This window comes from Euwallacea fornicatus, chromosome 27 (genome assembly GCF_040115645.1).
Source record: "Euwallacea fornicatus isolate EFF26 chromosome 27, ASM4011564v1, whole genome shotgun sequence".
NCBI lineage: Eukaryota > Metazoa > Arthropoda > Insecta > Coleoptera > Curculionidae > Euwallacea > Euwallacea fornicatus.
Genome location: NC_089567.1, coordinates 914,747 through 936,919, shown reverse-complemented (window position 1 = coordinate 936,919; position 22,173 = coordinate 914,747). Strand labels below are relative to the sequence as shown.

The window sequence follows — 22,173 nt, the reverse complement described above, 5'->3', positions numbered from 1 at the left end:
TCACCACAATGTCTAGGGAAATTGAATCTGGAGTGTCAGTGGGCCGCCCACTGCGGAGTTCGTCTTGGCAGCTGATACGATCACATTCAAACTGTCCCACCTAATATTTTACAGTTGTTGATGAAGGAGTAGATTCCCTTAGAGTAGAATCGCTTTGATGTTGGATGGACTAAGACTTAAAAAAAAATACATTAAATCACGTATCGATGATAAATTTTTTCCATGTTAACAAAATCTCAAAATGAGTTTACCAAAAACGGTTCCAAAACAAACACACATTAACGCTTTTTAAGGTTAGGTCCTTGTAAAATAGGCAAATTTTTAGCGAAAAAGTCGCCATCTGCATCTTAGGTCCGGTACTTCTGGAACTATCCGCGTATCAAGTACTGGTTGACCCCTAAGCTCGAGTATTATCAAAAATTACATGACAAATCTGGCCAATAGATTAAGTGTGAAAAGTTAGCGAGTTTATTGGTGCAAGTGCCCATTATTAACTGAGGCTATAGAAAATGATTTTTTAGCAATATATAGGGTGTTTGTTTGTGAAGGTCCACCCCGGGAATCTTCGAGATCATAAAAGATACGAGGTCCGTAAAGTTAGGGGAATGAATGTACTATTTTAAAAATTGAAAAATTTCTATGACTGGCTTATTCACTGCGCAATTTCGCCCCAATTGAACTGATCTCTAATTTTTCGTGGTTATTGAGAGCCTACCGGAAACGAACACCTTGTAGAGCAACCTAATCGTGCGTTTAAAACACTTCTTAGCAAAGTCGTTGGAACAGAATAACACAACTGAAACTTCATTTCTTTAGGTGTTACTCCACCTGGTGCATGCTGTCCAATTTGTGGAGGCTCCCTGCGGCTACTCTATAGTAAAAAACAGATAGATAGAGCTTTGTACGCTCTACAGAATCATTCGACCGAGGCAGTCAATCTCAAAGCTTTGCTACGAGGTCTTCAGAGGCAAATCCAGGTGGCCCAGTGTACTATTCGAGGCTACGTGACCGTAGAAACGGACATTTTTGTGGTAGTGCAATCTACCGAAAGGTATTTACTCTAGTATCTTCCATAACACGTTTGTTTTGCAACATCATCATGAAATTCAATTTATTATCTACAACACTGATATGAATTCGAACCGCTGCCCTCTTTAAGCTCAATACAGAAAATTCATCTCTATCATCGCTTTCAGCTTGAGACGAAGCTGAACTATTCACAATTTCGATTTCACAGATTTCCATCGAGTCTTCAATTAGAGGCCTGCGTGCGGGAAGCTGAGAAAATCGGCAGCTTAGTAAATATGAAGAGCCCGAGAGTAGCTAGTGAGCTCAGTTTGAGCTCTCTAACTTCGGCGAGTATAGTTCACACGCAGCTGACCACTAGTGCCAGCAGCTTATCAATGCCAAAATGGACAATTTTAATTATTATGGCTCTAAGTCAGTTTATATGTTACATTAGGAGTAGATAACTGAAGTATTTTCTTAAAAACGTTAGCGAAACCGTTGCTGCAAGCACCTCTACATCTTCATCAGAGATTAGTGCGCTGCGACGGTTTTGTTAATGTTTTAACCGAAAATGTTGGTTTGGGAAAAACCAGGATTTTCCATTGCAAATTAGCGCTAGCACAATGACGTGTCATGTATCAACTGTGATAAATTTAAATAGGTTAATAAGGAACATGTGCCCCCTTTAGTTTCAGCTTCGGTGTATAACTAGGGCTGTTCCAAAAAGCCCCATTGAGAGACGAAATAAAAACGTATTGCAGTTCAATAAGCCATTTTGGAACAGTATCTCAGACAGTGCAGATAAGTAAAAGAGGATGACAATAACATTGAGCCGAAGTGTTGTATAAAGGCCGTTTTCTGGTAATAGTACATATTATGTTAACGTTAACCAAAGACTTTATTTACACTCTACTATAAGTTTTTGCAGAAGCATAAATATGTAATATAATAATTGTTATGTACATTTTGTAAGATATCTAGGAATATAAATCGTGTCTTCAGGTCCCATGTCTATTCGAGTATTTAAGGACGATTTTCTTCTGATTTGTAAGGGTTCGGTTAAAAATTTTCCCTTTAATTTGCTATTTTGAAAATTATAATAATAACCGTAAAAAATCATATGGATGCACATACAGGGTGTTAGTCCAAGTTAGTTCAGGTGACAGAGACTCTTAGGGAATGTTTCTTCAGCTCATTCTGACCGAAATGCCACAAATCTGCAAGATTAGGAGGGGAGGGGGAAATAAAGGAGATATAAACCGAGTAAAAATTGCACCTTGCAGATTTTTGCAATAAATTATAATAATGTGCGTTCTATGTAGCAATCAATGTGACTAGAAAGAAATTCCAAAAATTTTAAGTGTAACGCCCTGTAGCTCGATAACGAGCCGTTAACCAGCCTAAGTTCATAGGAAGAGTACGTCCTTAGGCTTATTCTTTAGAGTTTTTCTAAGTACTTTAACACCCTGTATAGTAACCTTTATTAAGCTTTTACAAATCCTTTTTTTGTCCAGAGTATCACGAAATGTCGGTATTAAAGCTTTAATATACTAAATGTAATGAGTCGTGGGAGGTATACATTGAGCACAATGCTACATACAAAGAATTAATACATTTAGAGCACTAGTTCGTTTTTCCTGAGAGGTTTGAGCGATTACTGTGTATTAAATTATTGCATAGGTGAATAAACCAACTTATAGTTAATTTTATTCTGCGCGATTGGGGCCCTTTCGCCGCAAATGTAAGTTTTCGGTGAACCTTAGAACTTTTTCATTTAAGCCAAGTTCGGTCTCGAATTCGGTAAAATCGCCATTAACCCTGAAGCTCCCCTTCTTTCATCGTTTTCGACACGTTGTGATCTAGTTTTAAAGACCACCACAACTTATTTTTGAAGGGAAAGGGCGCAAATCGACTAGCAGAAAGGGTGTTTTTATAAATGAATTTTTTTAACATCGACTTTAAGGTAAATATTTACTTTATGTTACCAGAGTTAGTAGCCATATATAGTTGAGAATATTTTAAATAGTCGTTTATTTTAATGTTAAACAAAAAAACAGACATTTTAGCGAATAAACATCAATTTTTATTTAAAAAGTTTTTATTAGCTTTGGTTTTTCATTTCGTCCTTAACTAGTGGCAAAGTACGGAAAGTGAACAGCGTTCAAGTCTTGCAAAATGAAGCCATTTGACGCGATACGTTTGTTAAAAAAATAATAAAATTTTTTAGAGACCATGGAACTTTCTAGTTACCTTAAAAGAGGTATTTTTAAAGATACCAAGTTCTCCCGGAAAAAACAATATTTCATCCACAGGTCAGTTCAGATCTGTTCGGTGGCCATGTCATGTGGTCACTACAGATGTGGTAATATGAAAAATAAAAATTGATTTTAACATTTTTACACGTGTAGACGATATAAATTGTCTTACTGGGACTGGAACCTACAAGACATTGAATTTGTTAACTTATTTTTAAAAATATTTTTCAAAGACATGTAGGGAACTGTAAATTTCAAATATCTCGAGAAGGAACGTTCATAGGTTCCAAGTCACTTTTTGTCAGAAAGCATTATCGGAAAGCGCAAATTTAGGTATAAATAAATTTTATATCGGGCGATTTTTCAAAAAACTTCAAACGCCACAACTGGAAAAAGATGTATCCAGATTTTTTTTATCCCAAACGACGTAAGCCATGCGATTAGTAAAATCTAATTAATGATCAAACGAACAAAACCAGTTTACCGAATAAATAATAAAGCATTTTATCAAAGAAACTGTGAAATTTGCGAAATAAAATCAAACAAAAATCCATAAATTTAACGTCTTGTATCTCAGAAACGAAACCTTATAGTATAAAGTTCAAATGCATACAGGGTTATTTAAATTCGATGCTTTGTTGGATTACTGGGATCTCAAAAACTATAAGAGAAGCAAAATATGCTGAACAAATTTACATTTTAAAATTCAGAAAATTTCGACTAGTCCTGGAAATATTCGATAATCTTTTCCTCAAATCGTCTTCTGAACCCCTAAAGTTGATAAAACAGAGAAAAACTCGCATACGTGCATTTGCCTTATTTTACTGTTTATAGCCACAGTATTTGCGTTTTGGTGATTTCACCACTTTCTTCTTAAGATTTGCTGGCTGCCCCTTTAGGTTTTTCCATTTTTGGTTCCATATTTCTCCATGATATCGGATTTTACATTTAGGTCTTTAATGTATCTCTTGAATGAAAGATGGTGTTAAAGCAATAACAAAAAATTAATCTCTTAATACACACAGTAATCACTCTTTGAATAGGGATAGTATTACGACCCTTATTTTTCGCCAATTCCAGGACTTCATCGGCATATTGAAAGAACCTCTCGTGTCCTTCTTGCGTACGAGCTATGTCCATTGCTTCATCTATTTCTTTATTTTGTTGCTTTTCCTGCCTTTGTTCTTCCTACGAGAACGTATTAGATGTTAAGCGGCAATTTTAGTTGAAACTCACCATTTGATCAAGCAGATCCATGCGATACGCTAATACCGCGTTCAAATGTTGTTTTTTCTTCAATTCTTCATATTTTTGCATACTCTCGTTACTTTGGTAACGATTTTGCAGTTCCCATTTCCGAAGCTCATGTTCCTTCTTCTTCTTTTCCGCTTGTCTTGTCAGCATCTCTTCTCGGTCCTTGAACTGTTCCTGTTTCATTTTCTCCTTAAATACGGCCCTTACCTTCAATTTTGTTATTTCCCTGAAATAAGATGCACATGTCATAATTATAAATTAATTTACTGTTGATAATTTACGCGGTTTCGTTTTCGACAATCGCTTTTTTTATTGTTTTCTTCGCTTCTTCACTTCTGTCCGTTTGTCCTGCAATCACCATTGCGGCTATTTTTTCGCTACGTTTTATAGCTTGATTTTGCATCTTTACAAAATGGTGTAAAAATGAAGTATATAGTAGAGTGTAGAATAGCTTACTTCTTGCACTTGATCCTGCTTCATGCAATCAATCTTATACTTAGTATCTCTGTAGATTTGCACGACTTCATCAAGCTCTTTTTCTTCTTTTACGTTTTTCATCTTAATGTCTTTGAGTTTTTGTAAATAGCGTTTTTTCTCATCAGTTAAATTGTTCTTTGTTCTTTGTTTCTAAAAATACTACATTATAAAAGCTTTTTTCAATAGAGGTTTGATGTACATGTCATACACAAAGACAGTAAACACCAAACACCATAAGACTTATCAATAACGTACCTCTTCCAATTGATTCTTGTCCATTTTTTCCATTTCCTTCGCAGCTTCCATATTCTCCAGCGCTTCTCTTCTGACCTTATTTTTTAGTGCCTGTTTTTCTAAAAGGGCTTTTTCGTTCGCTCTAATTTTAGAAAGCAAAGCAATAAATAATAGCATTTTTAAAGTTGTAGAATGTAATATTTCAACACTACCTATGTCAGAAACTTTTCCTCTAATAACTCTTTGAATTAATAGCTACTTTAACAACAATTTGTATACAGGGTCAGTGGTAATTCGAGGTGCTCCTTTGGGAAGGTGATAGCGCATGAGGTAAGGAGGAGATTAAACCCATATATCCATATTGAAATCTTACTAGATTTTGAGTTACTTCAGTTTTTTTTCATTCGAGGTCTTAATGATTTCAGATTAATTTTTCGAGAAATCTTTTTGGCTTTTTTCACTTTCATTACTTGATTAATTGTCTAAAATCGAGATCTTCTGTAAAGAGTGAAATATGTGCGGAAACATTTGAATTATGTGAAAGTTTAGTTATTACTTTAATTTGAGCTAAATTGTTCATCTAAAGCATTTCAACTATTTTATTTTGGGGAATAGCAGATGATTTGTTGAACATATAATATCTCATTGGACAGCTACTGAAGTCGGGAAGTTTCTACTCCAATTTGTACGCATATTACTTTGAATATTTTTTGAAAACTGCTCAGAAGAAGTTGGAGTGGCTGATCTTCAAAAATCATTTTATAGAAGTTTTCTACTCAAAATCTTCACGTAATGCAAATGTTGTCGGATATATTTTATTCCAAACGGGAGTAGACGAGTGATTGCTTAGAGAAAGAAAAAAAAACAAAAACTATCTCTTAAAAAATCACTCTGAAATTATTAAGAACCCGAACTAAAAAAAAATAAAGTAACTCAAAATCTGGAAATTTTCCAAATATGCATATATGGATTCAAACATTCCTTACCTCCTGCCCTATTAGCTCCTCAAAGGAATACGTCCAATTAGGAGCAACCCTGTATGGCTCATCTCTCATACATTTACATTTTCTTTAGTTCCTCTCCGTACTTTTTCTCCTTCTCTGCGCGTTTTTTCTTTTTCTCTTCTTCAGCTATTTCTGCTTCTTTGTCTTTTTCCTTTACAATGTTCCAATACATTAAGTCTTCCTCCCTCTCATGTTGTTTAATTTTCTGTAAAAACTGTTGCTGTTTTTGTCGCTCATATAGAACTTCCGACATTATAAAAGCACTCGTCAAGTCTCTACAAACGCAGTTGAGTGTTAAACATGCCAGATGGAAAGGCAATGAGGAACATACCTGGTATATCCCTTACTCATAAATATCTGCTTATTGACCTTCTCTATGTACTTGGCTCTAATTTCTTCTTGTTCCTTTCGTAGTTCCGAAAACTTAGTTTGCCTTTCCTCTTCCCTCTCTGCTAACAATTTTAGACGCTTTTCTTCCTTTCTCTTGCGCACGTTCTTTATTGTAACAAGAATAAAATATAATAGGTCCTCTTCTTTTCATAATAATAATAATTAAAAAAATAAATAATAATAATAATAATAATAATGATAATATTAATAATAATAATAATAATAATAATAATGATAATAATAATAATGATAATGCAAGTGATAATAATAATGGTAAGAATAAAGAAAACGAATGTGTACCTCTAAAGAATTTTCCCACCCTTTGGTTATACTCTTAGAGCTCTCATCAAGGTACCTCCTAATCGCTATGTTCTGGTCGATAGAGTCCTTCAGCAATTTCTGCTCCAAGCGCTGAGTAATTCTATCCCAACCAGCTTTAGTGATGTGAAGTGCTTGCGACCTATCCGATAGATTCATATTTTCCAAGGTTAAATTTAAAATTTATGTAGACAACCGAATAGTAAAGAAGTGGATTATGGCGAAAAGACTCACCAGAGAGCAAAAACCCCCTGGACTCTATTTTTCCGATAAAGACAAAGAAGTGAAATATTTATGGCTGTCGAGGCCACTATCGAACTGTAGGTTAACAGCCCACGATTGTGTCTTCTTTCCTTGCCAGTTGAAATTTATAGGTCTCTAAAACCTTTGTGAAACTGTCACAAGCCATGGAGATGGTATCGATTTAATTTATTGTAACCTAGGAATAGCATTAAACTCTTAAATGGCACCGATATAGCTTCGTAGCTGTATAAGTTGCTTGTAGCCAATATTGTTTGCGACAGGAAATAAATGATTTTCAATTAATTGTAGCAGGGATAAATGAAACTTGCTACCGGGCGAGAAAACTGAATCAGAATAACAATAATGGATAGCTTAGAAAATACGAGGATATAAATTTGAAACAATATAATCAACGTGAAATTAAATAACAATGTCGGGAAAAAGGCTTAAATATAATGGAGTTCAACCTGCCTTATCGAAGTCGCAGGAAATGAGTACTAATAGCGCACATTAGCACTTATGCGTCTGCTGCCTGTTGCTTTGTGACCAGCTTAAGTATAGTCAAATCTGTCTCTCCCTCAAAGCTGACGTAAAATTCTCTCAATTGCTTAAATGACCCTGTACATCGAGGTTCTTCTATTAGTGCGTCCTGAGACAAAATTTTTACACCGGGTTAGTAGTACCTCTCCAGGAAATCATGTTAAAGTCGTGCGATCAACGCAGTCCAGACTTCCTCGATTTCACCAAATAAACGCCATTTCGATATTAATTCCAGGCACAATTCTCATATCCGTTGCCAAGGATGCCCCTGGAATATTATTTCTGATGGATGTTCCTTTTTATAACTTCTCCATCCAGTTTTAAATGTTACGCTCCATTATATGGCTTATTAGCACCGAAAACCGCTCATTTCGCATGCTTGTTCCATTGAACTCAAATAATTCCTTTTTTATGTGGTGTTTACCACATCCCCTCCCCTATCCAGAATCGTATCCATAGGTACACTTCAACAATCGCGTGGGCAGTGTTGTTTCCTTCTGGAAAATCTCAGTATGCCGGGAAACTTTGGCGGTGTCTGGTGTGGTTAACCCTACGTTTGCGCTTTAAATGGGAAACCAACGTTTCGTGAAGTGAAGTTTTTGAACTCTGTTTTCCCTTCGAGACTTTCCTTTGTCGCCTACCTTCTAGAGGGCAAAAATTCTGGTAAGTGTGTTGCATTTACTGTGAAGCCCATTGTCCATTAAAAATGTGTTCGTGACCGTTATTCTTTGCAAGTTTATAAACAACGTCTCCAGACCTTAGTCCTGGTCATGTATAAGCATTTCCAGCGTTTACAACGAATTTATATATATAACATATGATATAATAATTTTGAGCATAACTTCGCAAAGTATGATACGCACTTCTTTTATGCAACATGGCATATGATATACGTGAACATAACTTTGCAGGCTATAATATACAAGTTTTTCATAATGTATGATGAACACATTAACTGAGTTGCAAGACCGCAAAAGGTTGAAAAAGGTAAGAATCAATAAAGAATTCAAGCAAGCAAAAATAATGTTGAACCAAACGTTTAAGAAAATCAATAATCGGTGTCTTTGTAAATTTGTAAATGTTTTTTGGCCGTTTTGACGACATTGCACGGATGCGAAACGTACAATAAATAATTTAAATATTAAATATGCATTGAAAACTTTTATAAAATTCGAGTATCCAAATAAACTTACGCACTCTCTGGACGTTCATAAATAATGCATTTACAGATTTTATGAAATGGAAATGGAATTTTTCAAAGCATTAAATCAGCTAGTCAAAACCGATATGTGCATGCTCTAAACATCACACGGATGATGGTAACACACGAGGGATGAGATTTGACGAGGATTAAATAAATTTAAATGTAAAAAAGTGCGGGAATCCCATTATTCCCCGACCTCTCGCTTAAACACACATCTACCAGCAAAAAGCGTTAAACAATGGCTTTATTGACTCTGCACACACAACGTTTAATATAGATGAGGGTTTTATTTACAGTTTATCATCCTGTTGTGTTTGTTCAACTGCTCAAAGTAATTCATTAAAAGAAAATATACCTCCTGAAAACCTTAGACAATTTATCTTCATTATATTTGAGGCACCGCGCGTTTTCATAAGAAAACATGGAGTTTTTCGTTTTCAGAGGAGAGGAGCGAGTGATGTAAAATGAGGGGAATTGAACAAATATTGAACCAACTTTTTCTCAAACACCCGAGAGCAACAAACACGTATTAAGAGCAAGATCATCAGCTACATCAACGGTGTTATCGCATGTGCTATTGAATAATGATCTAATTTTCGCCTAAGTGATAAGATTAAGCCGCCGAAAGGCATGAAACCTAAATTCCCATACAAGGTCCTTCAGGTTTTATAATCAGGACATCGAGAAACGTACATTAAGGAATGTAATAAGAGTAAACGACATTCAATGACCAAGTTGACCATTGGACGAAATATCGCAGTTACTTTATTTCTAGGGTCAGTAATTTCCCAGGATATTGGAAATAAATTGCTCATCAATTTAATTTATTAGTTAACGAAACTGGTTATGATCTTCGCCGCGGATATTAAATCAGCCATCTTAAAGCACGCTCACACGAAGATATCCATCGCTGAGGGCAGCTTTCCCTAAGAATAATCATCAGCGCGAAGACCGCAGTTCGGAGTGATTATTACTTCATTTTTCAATAATTTAAACAATTCACCGGACTATATTCACAGCGGGGAGAAGTTTCCATTAAAACCAAAATAATTGTCTTTAATTAATTAAAATATCAGAATGGAGCAGCAAGGAAACTCAGTGCGGGACGTTTTTTTTTTCTTCCAGAATTGTGATAAATTTATTTAAATTGCTAAATTACAAAAATTCGTAGTTTACTCTATAGCTCGCTTTTCCTCTAAGTAACACTTAGACCGATATTTTATTTAGATGTGGTTCCCTGCCGAGTTACCTTAATACGGTAGAACCATCTACGCGGCACGCCGTAACTTCATACGGTGTATGGGAGCTTTACAAACACATACCAGACGTGCAAATGCGTGCTTTATATTAAACCCAGTGCAGGTTAGTTTGCATTAGCTAGAAAGGAGCCGAAAATGAGGATACGACCTTTTTGTGAGACCACCCTGTATATACAGGGTCATTCACGGTGAGTGTCCTATTAAAGGTTTACGGGGCTCTAACATGGCTAGAGGTCTGAAATTTTGGATGCTGACGTAACGGAGTTTGATCTGTTGAATTAAAATATTGGTATATATGGCATGTGTAACTGACAACAACTTTGTTGTTTTAAATGGCACACCCTGTATTTCATTACATTTTCGAATTTCCCGGAAGATTCAAACCCCAGTTTATGTATCACGTGCCATAGCTATGATGAACCGTTTTCGAAATTTTTTTAAACTAATTTGGCAACAAACAGCTCTAAATTGAAAAGCGCATACCTTTTCAGCTATCGCAGCTAGAGAGTTGAAATTTGAGCTACAGACTTTTATTAGTTATCTCTATCTTTTAATATTATACATTTTTTTGATTTACATACAGGGCGCGGAAAAATGAGTGCGATATCGAAAGGATATAAATATGAGCATTAAATGAGAATCTTAAATAGAACGCTCTATACTTTTGGAGGGCATCTGCAAGATCAATAAATTCCCTATCGAAAAGTATTATTCATTAATACAATTGTTATCAGTTGTTTTTGAGATATTGGCCAATATTAGGATCTTTGAGAGTAAAAGGCACCACTTATTAGTTGATTGGGTTAGGGGGAGGATATATTGGTTACTATGGAAGCATCAGCAGTTTTGATGGAAACTCAGGAAGATCCGAATTTTTTGAAAAAAATTATTTGGACAGACGAAGCCAAGTTTTCCCGGGAAGGGATATTTAACAGACGCAATAATCACATTTGGTCTTCTCAAAATCCAAAAATCTTGCGAGAAAGGTGATTTCGATTTAAATTTAGTTTTAACGGGAGAAATTAAACAGTGGAAAATATTTGGACATTTTGAGGACGACAGTTACCGAATTCACAGACAATTTACCATTAAATTTATATGGTTGGTATCAACTACATGGTGCTCCTGCTCACCGCACCAATGAAGTGAGTGCCAAACTTACTTTGATGTTCCGGGGTCGTCGGACACGGCGTCTCGGTCCTTGAAACTGGCCACCCCGGTCACCGGATCTTACACCGGTTGATGCTCATTTACGGGGTGTCATTCAAGGTAGAGTATACCGGGACGAGGTGCGAAATATTGGCCAGTTACTGGAACGGGTGCGAGAAGCATTTGATCTGCTTGATCCAAATGAGCTCCAGAGAGCTACTAACATTCATGTTCTGGATTCGATCCAGGAATGTCCGAAAGCAAACGGCGGCCATTTTCAGCAAAATCTCTAATTTTATTTATATTACGTAGATCTAGTTTATTAAAAAGGATGTTACAATTTGGTTTATTTTACGTTGTTAACCCATAGCCTCCCCCTAACCGAATCGGCTAACAAGTGGTGCCTTTTACTCCCAAAGATTCTAATATTTATTTCGAAAACTGCTCATCAAAGCTATGGCACATGATGGGTGAGCTGGGGTTTGAATCTTCCGGGAAATTCGAAAATGTAATGCAATACAGGGTGTGCCATTTAAAATAACAAAGTTGTAGTCAGTTACACATGCCATATATACCAATATTTTACTTCAACAGATCAAACTCCGTTACGTCAGCATCCAAAATTTCAGATCTCTAGCTATGTTAGAGCCCCGTAAACTTTTAATGGGACACTCACCGTGAATGACCCTGTATGTCCTCAAGATCGATTAAGACGATGGTTATTTTTGAACGATGCATTACTGGAAATTCGCAGTTTTCGATTTTTGCCCTTTTGATGTATCTTTTCTGTGTTGGTCCTTACTTTCTCCGGCTAAAATTCCAAGAAGTGTCCTTGGAAAAGTTAATATTTACGACACTGGAAAGCTGGTTTATGAAACTTTACGAGTAACCGCTTTAATGCCCCGAAAGACCTCGGAAATTTCTGTCTGGAAAAATTGGAAACTTACGCCTTGGCGACGCTCCCTATTAATAACACGACCATATTTACGATTCTGGATGTGGATTAAAATGGAAATAAAATATTCAATCTCATCTCGAATGCCATTTCGGCTGAAACCCGATTGGCTTGATCGTGACGTGGTGTTGCTGGTTTCACAGAATTTTATCGAACACGTTATAAAGGAAAATGTGAAATGTCAGTTGCACAATTTGTTTAGTTATTGGTGCAGAAAACATGCGGGGGTGTCGAGGAGCAGTAAACAGCCCTTAAATCGTTTTATTAAAGGCGACGAGGTTAAATTGTTTAGTGAGAGAACTTAATTACTTTGTACGATATTTTTATTAAAAATAGCTGCATTTTTAATTATTTATACTGAGTCACTCGCAATTCGGGGCATTCTCTTGAGGAGGCGATAGGGCACGCGGTAAGGGCTCAATCAAAGCATGTTCCAACTCACCGTTTCGAGTTATTTCATTTTATTTTTAGTTCAGTCTTATTAATTTGAGGGCGATTTTTCCAGAAGTACGTCATGGATTTTTTGCTTCTTAATCGCTTGTCTAACATCAGGAATTTCCGCATGGAAGGAAAAATTAGTCCGGGATCATTTGGATTACGTGAAGATTTTGAGTAAAAACTTTCATATTGAAGATCGGCTCCTTCAAGTTCTCCTTTTTTTTCCGAAGAGGAGGAATCTTCTTAAGATACCCGGCCTGGTTGTCAGCCGGGTGTGTGGACACAGAATGGAAAACGTGTGAGCGGCACATGTCATGCAGCTGACCAAGAACCAGGGAGCTAGGCAATGGTGATACCAAAGGAGAGCACTCTGACACGAGAGCCAAGACGGTTGAGCTAAAGACCCTTCGGGAATAATTATTGTCATAACTTGTTATAGTTGTTAACGTAAATACCAGGTATACCGGTATGAAGTGAGCGTCAGGATACAAATGTCTCGGTATAGGGCGTTTGTTGTAAACAAACCTTTTTTTGGTCTGCTTGGTTGGTGTGCAAACTGACAAACACATTTAGTGCAAATCAAGTCCTTGAACAAATAACAATATATCATTTTATTGTGCCAAAAATGTCGAATTTTCTACCACAAAATCATGATTTGCGGAAAGCATTAATTTTTCGCTTTAATTTGAAGAAAAGTGCTGCAGAGTCGCATCGAATGCTTGTCGGGGCACGTGGTGATTATGCTTTATCAGAAGCAACGTGCAAAAGATGGTTTCAACGATTCAGAAATAACGATTTTGATGTGCAAAAGGAAGAACGTGGCAGACCACCAGAAAAGTCTGAAGACGCCGAACTGCAATCGATATTGGATGAAGATGACGCTTTAAGTCAAAAGCAAATGGCAGAAATGTTAAATGATGCACAACGAGCAATTTCTGATCGTTTAAAAGCTACGGGAAAGATCCAAAAGTGTGGAAAATGGGTGCTGCACGAATTGAATGGAAGACAGATGGAGAACAGAAAAAACACCTGTGAAATTTTGCTGCAAAGGCACGAAAGAAAATCAGTTTTGCATCGAATTGTTACTGGAGATGAAAAATGGATTTATTTTCATAATCCTAAACGGAAAAAATCATGGGTTGATTCGGGACAACCATCGACATCGACTGCAAAACCTGATCGATTCGGCAAGAAGGCAACGCTGCGTGGTTGGTGGGATCGGAAAGGCGTGGTGCACCGCGAGCTTTTAAAACCTGGTGAAACCGTTAATACTGTTCGCCACCGACAACAATTGATTAATTTAAACAATGCACTGATCGAAAAACGATCAGAACGGGCCAGAAGACACGGGAAGGTAATTTTGCTCCATGACAACGCACCTGCACACAAACCAACACCGGTTCAGGATACCATCGAAACACTTGGCTGGGAGTTGCTGCCCCATCCGCCGTATTCACCAGACTTGGCTCCTTCGGACTACCATTTGTTTTCATCGATGGGACACGCATAACTGGCTGAGCAGCACTTCGATTCCTACGAAGAAGTAGAAAATTGGGTGTTTGATGCCAAAGAGGCACATTGCTGTATCCATAAATTGCCAGAGCGGTGGTCAAAATGTGCAGAAAGCAATGGTCAATATTTTGAATAATTTTTTTTCTTTCCTTGTTAAAATTGGTGTTTTATTTTCACAAAATAGCGCTCATTTCATACCGGTAGACCTGGTAAATAGGACCCACCACCAACAGGGGATTTTTACTTTACTCCATGTGACATGGTCCACATACATATTCACCACTGAGTGACGCGAGATGACATGAGGGTAGTAACCATTATCCCACAATGCTGATAGGTGATTTTTCACAAATCTAACAATTTTATATTTTAGAAATAAAATTATTCACATTGTAGAGCGTCATGAAATTATTCACGTTAATTAGAAGTCGAAACAAGCTGAGCTATAAAATCACTTCACTGTTATATTCACAAACTTGTTCACTAATAGAGAAATTGTAACGCCCGCTACAATTTACTTCTTTTTGCATCTTTAAACGGTAATTACTGTGTTTAGCAGGATTTAATTATTTTAAACATTTCTGAAAGTAAAAGTTTACCGATTTTGTGGTTTTTATAGTACAGACTGACCTAAAGATTGTAATTTCATAGAAATAGTTGTTGAGTAAGCGTAACAGAAAGGAAATGGATATTTTAATAGTAGACGGTCACCAAGAAGTGAAATAGGTACCACGCAAACGGGCTATTAATCACCTGAACACATACGTACAGACCGAATTGGTTACGGGCTCTGATTGTACAAAATCCTTGACGACTGCGACGTATGAAGGATTAATCCCGAAGCAAATCTCTGAGGGCCATAATGAAAAGAAAGGTACACTAAAAGGCTACAATCGCAGCTCTTTCAGGTCTTTTCCAATTCTCTTTTAGGCTTCAACAAAATTTTTTTCTCTATGTTGATTTTCTTGCCACCCACCGTGAAATTTGCACATTTTTTTTTTTGTTAAAAGGAAACTGGCACAAATCGGAAAAAAATCTGCACTGATCCTGTTGATCGCCGTTAGTGCTATCGAAATTTGAGACAGCTTTAAAGCTTGAGGCAATTTTAGAAGCGATCTCAAAAATCAAGCGTTGTTGAACTCATATTGACGTAGAGATTCCCTCAATTTGAGAATTTGAATTTGCGACGAATTTTACAATTTTCGTCTGCTCACTCCGACTGGTCTTTCATAGCCGCACTCTCAGACTTCACTCATCATGCTCATAAATACTTAGTTCGAAAACGGCCTTGGCCGATGATTATGATCGTTCTCTGTACCTATAAAACGCGTTAGATTAATCATGTCACCAACTTTGATGGTAAAGTTCTCTCAATAAACGATGAAAAAAATTTAAATATCAAAAAGTCTTATGACGGTAATATAAGGAAACAAAATTTCACATTCATTTGTGTAATGTGAATACGAGAATTAAGACTGAACACTTTTATTCAACTTCTCAATGGTACACGAGCGAGAGAACACTAAGCACTAACTATCGGCTTCTGAGGACGAGTCTGCGCGACTTCTGTAGGGAGTCTGCGCTTTCAAGGGGTTCCACGTTACTTACATGCTACTGCTTGTCGTTGAGGATACTTTGTAGGTTAAGCCTGAACTTAGAACTTTGCCCCAGCTAATTGCATTAGAATGAATTTACTGTATACGAACAAAGTTATAATATCTAAATGTAGCAAATAGCTTAAGTGTTCCGTGACGTGTCTAAATCTCCAAAAGAAACATTCCATGAAAACTAAGATAATAGGGGAGGGGCTGTTTTTTAGTTCTTTTTTGACATTTAAAATATATAATTTTAGTAAAAAAAAAACATAACGATCCACAAATGTGTAAATTGCACTGCTAAGAATGCCACTGAAAGATATTTACAGTGAGGACGTAAACTGAACTGAAAAAAATTCAATAAAATGTATGCAGAACAAGAAAACTAAAAAGTTCTGATGGTCTCAATTTAAGTTTTTTAAATTCGTAAATTACAGCAAACCAACATTTTATAACGTAATGTTCCCGTAATTTCCTTCTACGTGCCCGTAGTTTATTTTTCCGTCCCGGGATTATTTTTCACACGACCGCAATTTACTTCTACTTAGTAGTAGTTAGTGGTGTAAGTTTTTCGTGCCCTCAAAATACTTTTCGCGTCCCTTGCCCCGAAATGAATTTCTATGTCTCCGTAGCTCGCCTCCCACGCGCCCGTAAATTTAATTTTTGTGCGCTCCCCATTTACTCCTTTAAATTTTTTTACAAAATTTTCAAAACGATTCCTTCCTTGCTTGTCGACGTTCTCGTTCCCCGTCGTTCGGTTGATTTTGATCGCTTTTGCTGCTTTGAAAGCGTCAGGTCGCCAAAGTTCGTTGAACTTCAGGAAGCATTTAAAAGTGGTAAATATAAGATTTAATTGCCTTATGATGGTGTCATAAACTACAATTGACCCCCTCCTATTCAGTCGTTATAGCGGCGAAAAGCATTTTCTTTAACGTCCTCAAATAAAACAATATTTACGTTTCCAACTGAGTTTCGTGCCATAAAATTAATGCATTAGTGAAACCTAGTTTCTCGCTTTTTAGACTTATCAGAAAATCACGTTCGTGAATAACTAAACTAATGAGGGTGTTGGTTTTAGCCACTCTTGTAACTTCCAAGTGACCTTTTGAGAGCTCTATGTGCCACTTTTACACCCGACGATCAATAGTGCGAAAGTTAAGATAACACACGCCTTGTGAGAGCTAGAATTTTTTGGATTATTCCACAAAGTGAAACTTTGCTCAACTTATTATTTTTCACAGCAGGTCGATCTGCACTCTGAATTGATTTTTTTAATCTAAAAGTAAGGTTTTTCTACCGACCTTTAGTTCACGAGCGTGAAAGATTACTCGCGAGTCACACGCGAGGGTCTGTCGTGAGTGTGTTAAGGAGCTCTCTTATGAGCTATGCACACCATTTTTCTCACTGTTATGGACCATACAAAAAATGTTAAATGAAGCTCATCCGATGCGGATGCATTTTTTCATTCCCTTCGTGGACCCGCATGGAAAACCCGACGGTACTTCCTCTTCGGAGAACGACGCAATGCTACGCATGATCGCTTTCATGATGACAAATTAAGCGAGTATAATTATTTTATCGAAATCAACACCTTTTTTCTGTTGTTGAGACACGCAAGATTACATATATTACTTCATTGTCTAACACGCTGCGTAATAATTCTTTTAGCCAGTGCGCTATGTGCAGCGTTCAGTTGCTCGTCCTATCCCTCGAGCGTGTTAAAAATCTCTAACATACACGTGTGTTAAAAGTCTCTAACAAACACGTGTGTTAGAAATCTCTAACATACAGGTGTGTTAGAAGTCTCTAACATACACGTGTGTTAGAAGTCTCTAACATACACGTGTGTTAGAAGTCTCTAACATACACGTGTGTTAGAAGTCTCTACCATACACGTGTGTTAGAAATCTACCGCACACATTAATTATTTTTCCAGCACGTGCATATTAGCATTCGTTTGGCATCTACTATGTTCGGTTGTAATAATTACTTTCCAAGTTTTTCAAAAAGTTTCTCTAAAGTGTTGGCACAGGGCGCGATATGCCCTCAGCAAAGGAGACTAAGGTAATATGTTATTCCTTCCTGAAGCTAGTCCTAAAAATTCTCGTTCATAATCCTATTAACCTCACATCGTTATATTTCCGTATTTGCCAGGAAATGTGCCCTATTAAAAAATAGAAAGGTTCTTTTGTGATGCACTGTATTATTTTCGCTAAAGGCATTTAGTTGTCGCATCTAATTGGAATTTCTGCATTTGCACATACAAATTGACGGTGCACGTGAGAAAAATTCGAATCGACCCTTTTTTCATTGAAAGGAATTCAGAATAAATCAATGGCATGAATTTTTCACAGATGAAACTGGCACTGGAGGGAAACCTGTCAGCCTTGTTATTGCTTTTCTGGATTCTTGATAGGTAATATTACTTGGATAAATTGCTTTTCCCCACAAAAACTTTTATTTGCATGGATCCTCCATTGAAAGGAAAGCAAGCGCCGGTATTTTTAGATTGAAACAAATCTGTGTGAAAAATAATCTGTTGTTAACTTGCCTTATCGTGCAAAAGTGAAATTATATTTTCACTTCACGTGTAATAAATCAATTTTTTTTATGTCACGACATTTCTTCGGCGATTTATGGCTGTTTACAGCAATCAAACCTATCGAGCTGCATATCATTTAGTGCTCCAATAATTACGAGGCTAAAAGCGTACTTCATTCCATGCAACGTACAGAAATGTTCGTAAATTTGACTATTTACGTTCGCGGCCGGCTCGCGATCTAAGGGCCCCCAAACCAACATACCGGCAACTTTAACTGGAAGGCGTCTTCCGTGCTTGTTAGAGCGCTTCGCGGATTTTAGCAAAGTTGCCAGGATTTTTGTTTGTCGAACCTAAATATCTCTCAAAATCAAATTTTTTTTTTTAATTAATTTTTGGCGGCAACCCTCAATTGCCCAAGCCGGTGATAGTGATAGCTGCCGCCACTAGAGACCGCAATTGGTGCGTAAGCGCGCGCATACGCTTTAGAATTGTCAAGAGCTATTCTGGCTGATGTTATTGGAAGATTTTGACATGTCAAATGTCAGCTAGCGTTTTCTACTACCGCCGGCCAACGACAGCTAACGCACGCTAAACTTTGCGGCAGCCGCTGCCCTATACGCGTGCGCTGCCCTATTATAAATGTTATGGCGCGTAAAATTTCTACGGGCACTTCATATTGAGTAACTTTAGTTTGTACCATATTAATCAACACGTAATCGATTTTTGCTGAATTTTTATAAAACGGCACTAATTAGAAAATTCTTTATCGTCCTCTTCTTGGATTCCATAACCAATTTTCGTAACTGAGCGTCAAATTGATCAGCAATTAATTTTATGTAAGTTCAGTGCTTACGATATTTGAAGCCATTTGGCTAAATTATGCAAGTCGGGGGGTTTTTGTTTGGAGTGGTGTAAACGTGAATAATCAATCATTCATATTGGATGGATTTGTTGCAAAAAGACCGAATTCCATTGGTATGAAGAATTATTACCGTGAAATCACCTGAGTGATAATCGTAGAAATGAGAAATCTTCGTACCAAATGATCGTCAAATATTTATTATCCGTTTAAGGCAACGCGAATGAACTGTGATGTCCGACAAGTCAAATTGAACTTGACTCACCGCTTCAAGAATAACACAAATGAGTAACGTCTATGACCTAAGTGATAATGACGCTAAAGACTTTTTACGTTGAAACCGAAGTAGACCGATAATTTTGCGGGTCGACTATGTAGAGAATACGTAAACGTTATTTATCGCACTGTTTAGTGGGGGCCAAATTCTCCGTTATTTTTCTAACTGAGTTTTTCCTCCGCGAGCCTGCATTTTATCTCTTCTGCTACTTCCTACTGCACTATATTTTTCTTTGACGACCATGTTAAAACATTTATCATAAGAGAAAAAAACATTTAAATACATTTTCAATGCTCTAGGCACAGGTACCATTGGTAATTTTGACTTTCCTTAAATCGAGGTCTAATTAAACCGAAATGAGGTCTTGCTGCAAAAAACCCGAGGTGCAACTAACCAATAAAGATTGCTTTGGTAGAGAGAGAGAAGATGGTTTTTTAATTACATTCAAAGTGTACTTGGGTTACGGAAATAGGTGGTTATGGATAATTGTGATTTTACGGTTAACGAAGACGATGAGGGCATGCTTTGCGACTGTTTAAATTTACGGTTTGGTTACGTAAACCGTAAAGTATGCCTAATTAATCTGGTTTTTTAATATTTTACGCCCAGGAGTTTTATAATAATAACCCATTAGCTATTCCGCCGTGTAAAGATCCTGTAATCAAGCCCCAATGTAGAGCTTAATTTGTGTAATGAATTGCCGGCTGGAGGGTTACGAAACAACAACTAGTTACAGCTCGTTCGGACAAAACACCAATTTAAACCCATATTTTCAATTTTTCTGCTCCAGACTGAACCTTAATGCCTGACAGGGTTAAACCCTAAAATTACCCATTTAAAATTTATTATCAAAGTATTAGGCGTCCAATTAGGGGATACACAGAAAAGTTGGAGGTTCGCATTAGACTAACTTTAAGGGGAAGGGGTGCCAACACCACTAATTTCACCACGCGCCATTCACACCAAAAATTACCATTGAAAGTGGGTAAACATAGAAACTATTCCTGACATGTTCATACGTAGGAAGAACTTCCCGGGGGGTTAAAGTTTCGAGTGGATGCATTGGGTCCTGGAACTGAATGAATAATTCCGTAGTTATGCTCCGTTTATGACTGACTTCATTCGTCGTATTCTATTATGTAGATATAGAGAGGACCAAATTACCTAAAGTCGATAAAAGGGCGTGGCAGATATTTCCGAAGCCGATATTACATTGAGAATTTCTTCAGAAATTAATTCCGGAGTAAATTTAGAGGTTCCTTCGGTAATTAACTCGAGAATTAACTCGAGAATTAATTCGATAATTAATTCGATAATTAATTCGAGAATTAACTCGAGAATTAATTATATAATTAATTCGATAATTAATTCGATAATTAATTCGAGAACTAACTCGAGAAATAGAAAGAAATCTCCGTTAATGTATTGTGATACTGCACGTAGCACAGTGGTTAAAATTGAGGTTTTTCATAGGCAGTGGGATGTAATAAACGTCTATCACAAAATGGCGAAATACGTTAATCTACTCCACACAAACACGTTGAAATATTTAATGGCATTTCCGTTCTCATAGTAAAAAGTGGATACGGTGGTGTTCATAATGTATAACTCGTCATAGGCTTTTTTCGATCACTAAACAAAGAATGAAACGACCGCGAAAGTTTCATATAAACTGAATAAAAGCAAATCTGCACGTGTATCAAAAAAGCTTTCGAATGGGTTGCCCATTAAACCATTTTTTGGCCACAGTTTATTGGGTCTGGCAAAAAAGGTATTTTGGTAACATTGAATATGGGTATCATTAATTACATCTGTAAATGGACTGGAATGGGCATCATCAAAATTCCATTTTATTTGCAAGTAGAGATTTATTCGTTACAGCAATCGTGTACCACAGACTTATTCGAAAAAGACCGCGAAGTACCACTGGTGGTCGGGAACTTCGTCGGAATCCATCGGTATTCTTGTGCATGTACGGGACGTGCAAAGTTTCACTTCTAGCACTGATATCTCGGTAACCATAGGAGATAGAGTATACGCATTTAAAAATATCATAAAGCGTATCATGGGCTAATGACATTGTTGAATTGGGAAATTGAAGATGGTTCAAAATCGAAACGTCGCCTTTTAAAAACGACTGTGTTGTACAAGAAAATTAGTTGTTGAAAAGGGTGCGGTAGAGGAGCCATCTTGGTGGATGTTGCATGAAAATTGTTTATTCCTCTCGGATTTATGCACAATAACGGAAGACGCCCTGATGCAGGGGGCCTAGAAGATCTTTGCAAAGCTTTTGAATGAACGTTCTAAAAAAACGAAGAGTATTGCCGTCTCGCAACAAAATTGAACTCGCTTTATATGTTTGTAATTTTAATAATTAAAGCAACATTTGTTGGAAATAATCATCATCGTTTCCTAAGTAGACTAACTCTCAACAAGAACGATCCTCAAATCACCAATTTCTTATTTTCGCCAGTTTGTCTCATACTTCGTAAACATCTAATAACGTTAACTGACCACTCCACCTACAGCTGTGATAATGCGTTTCGCTGCCTCTATGTTTAGATTTTCTGGAGATCTCAGGAAATTAAGCTTTATACAGGGTCACTCATTAGTGCGTCAAAGCTCGATATCTCAGTAAATATAAGTTTTAAAAGGAAATG

General features: G+C 36.9%; 3 protein-coding genes across 4 annotated transcripts in view; 2 read left to right on the top strand and 1 right to left on the bottom strand.

Moving 5' to 3' along the window:
• Positions 1 to 3,102, top strand: part of Reck (Reversion-inducing-cysteine-rich protein with kazal motifs) — a 30,564-nt gene extending 27,462 nt beyond the window's left edge. The window contains exons 17-18 of the mRNA XM_066296974.1: positions 817 to 1,051; positions 1,238 to 3,102. Of these exons, the coding sequence (XP_066153071.1) occupies positions 817 to 1,051; positions 1,238 to 1,472 (470 nt within the window). The 3' untranslated portion in view covers positions 1,473 to 3,102. The remainder of the gene's footprint in view (positions 1 to 816; positions 1,052 to 1,237) is intronic.
• A 714-nt stretch (positions 3,103 to 3,816) lies between these two features.
• Positions 3,817 to 7,375, bottom strand: LOC136347220 (meiosis-specific nuclear structural protein 1-like). Its single transcript, XM_066296992.1, has 9 exons — positions 6,923 to 7,375; positions 6,564 to 6,727; positions 6,292 to 6,507; positions 5,250 to 5,370; positions 4,974 to 5,144; positions 4,799 to 4,920; positions 4,500 to 4,743; positions 4,287 to 4,451; positions 3,817 to 4,230 (listed from the first exon to the last, which is right to left on the bottom strand). Exons 1-9 carry the CDS (start codon positions 7,097 to 7,099, stop codon positions 4,159 to 4,161), a joined length of 1,452 nt encoding a protein of 483 aa, XP_066153089.1. The 5' UTR covers positions 7,100 to 7,375; the 3' UTR covers positions 3,817 to 4,158.
• Positions 7,376 to 8,228: 853 nt separating this feature from the next.
• Positions 8,229 to 22,173, top strand: part of LOC136347221 (synaptotagmin-15-like) — a 76,611-nt gene continuing 62,666 nt past the window's right edge. For both annotated transcript variants that reach the window (XM_066296994.1, XM_066296993.1), the window contains exon 1: positions 8,229 to 8,386. The gene's annotated coding sequence lies outside the window, so the exon portion shown is untranslated. The remainder of the gene's footprint in view (positions 8,387 to 22,173) is intronic.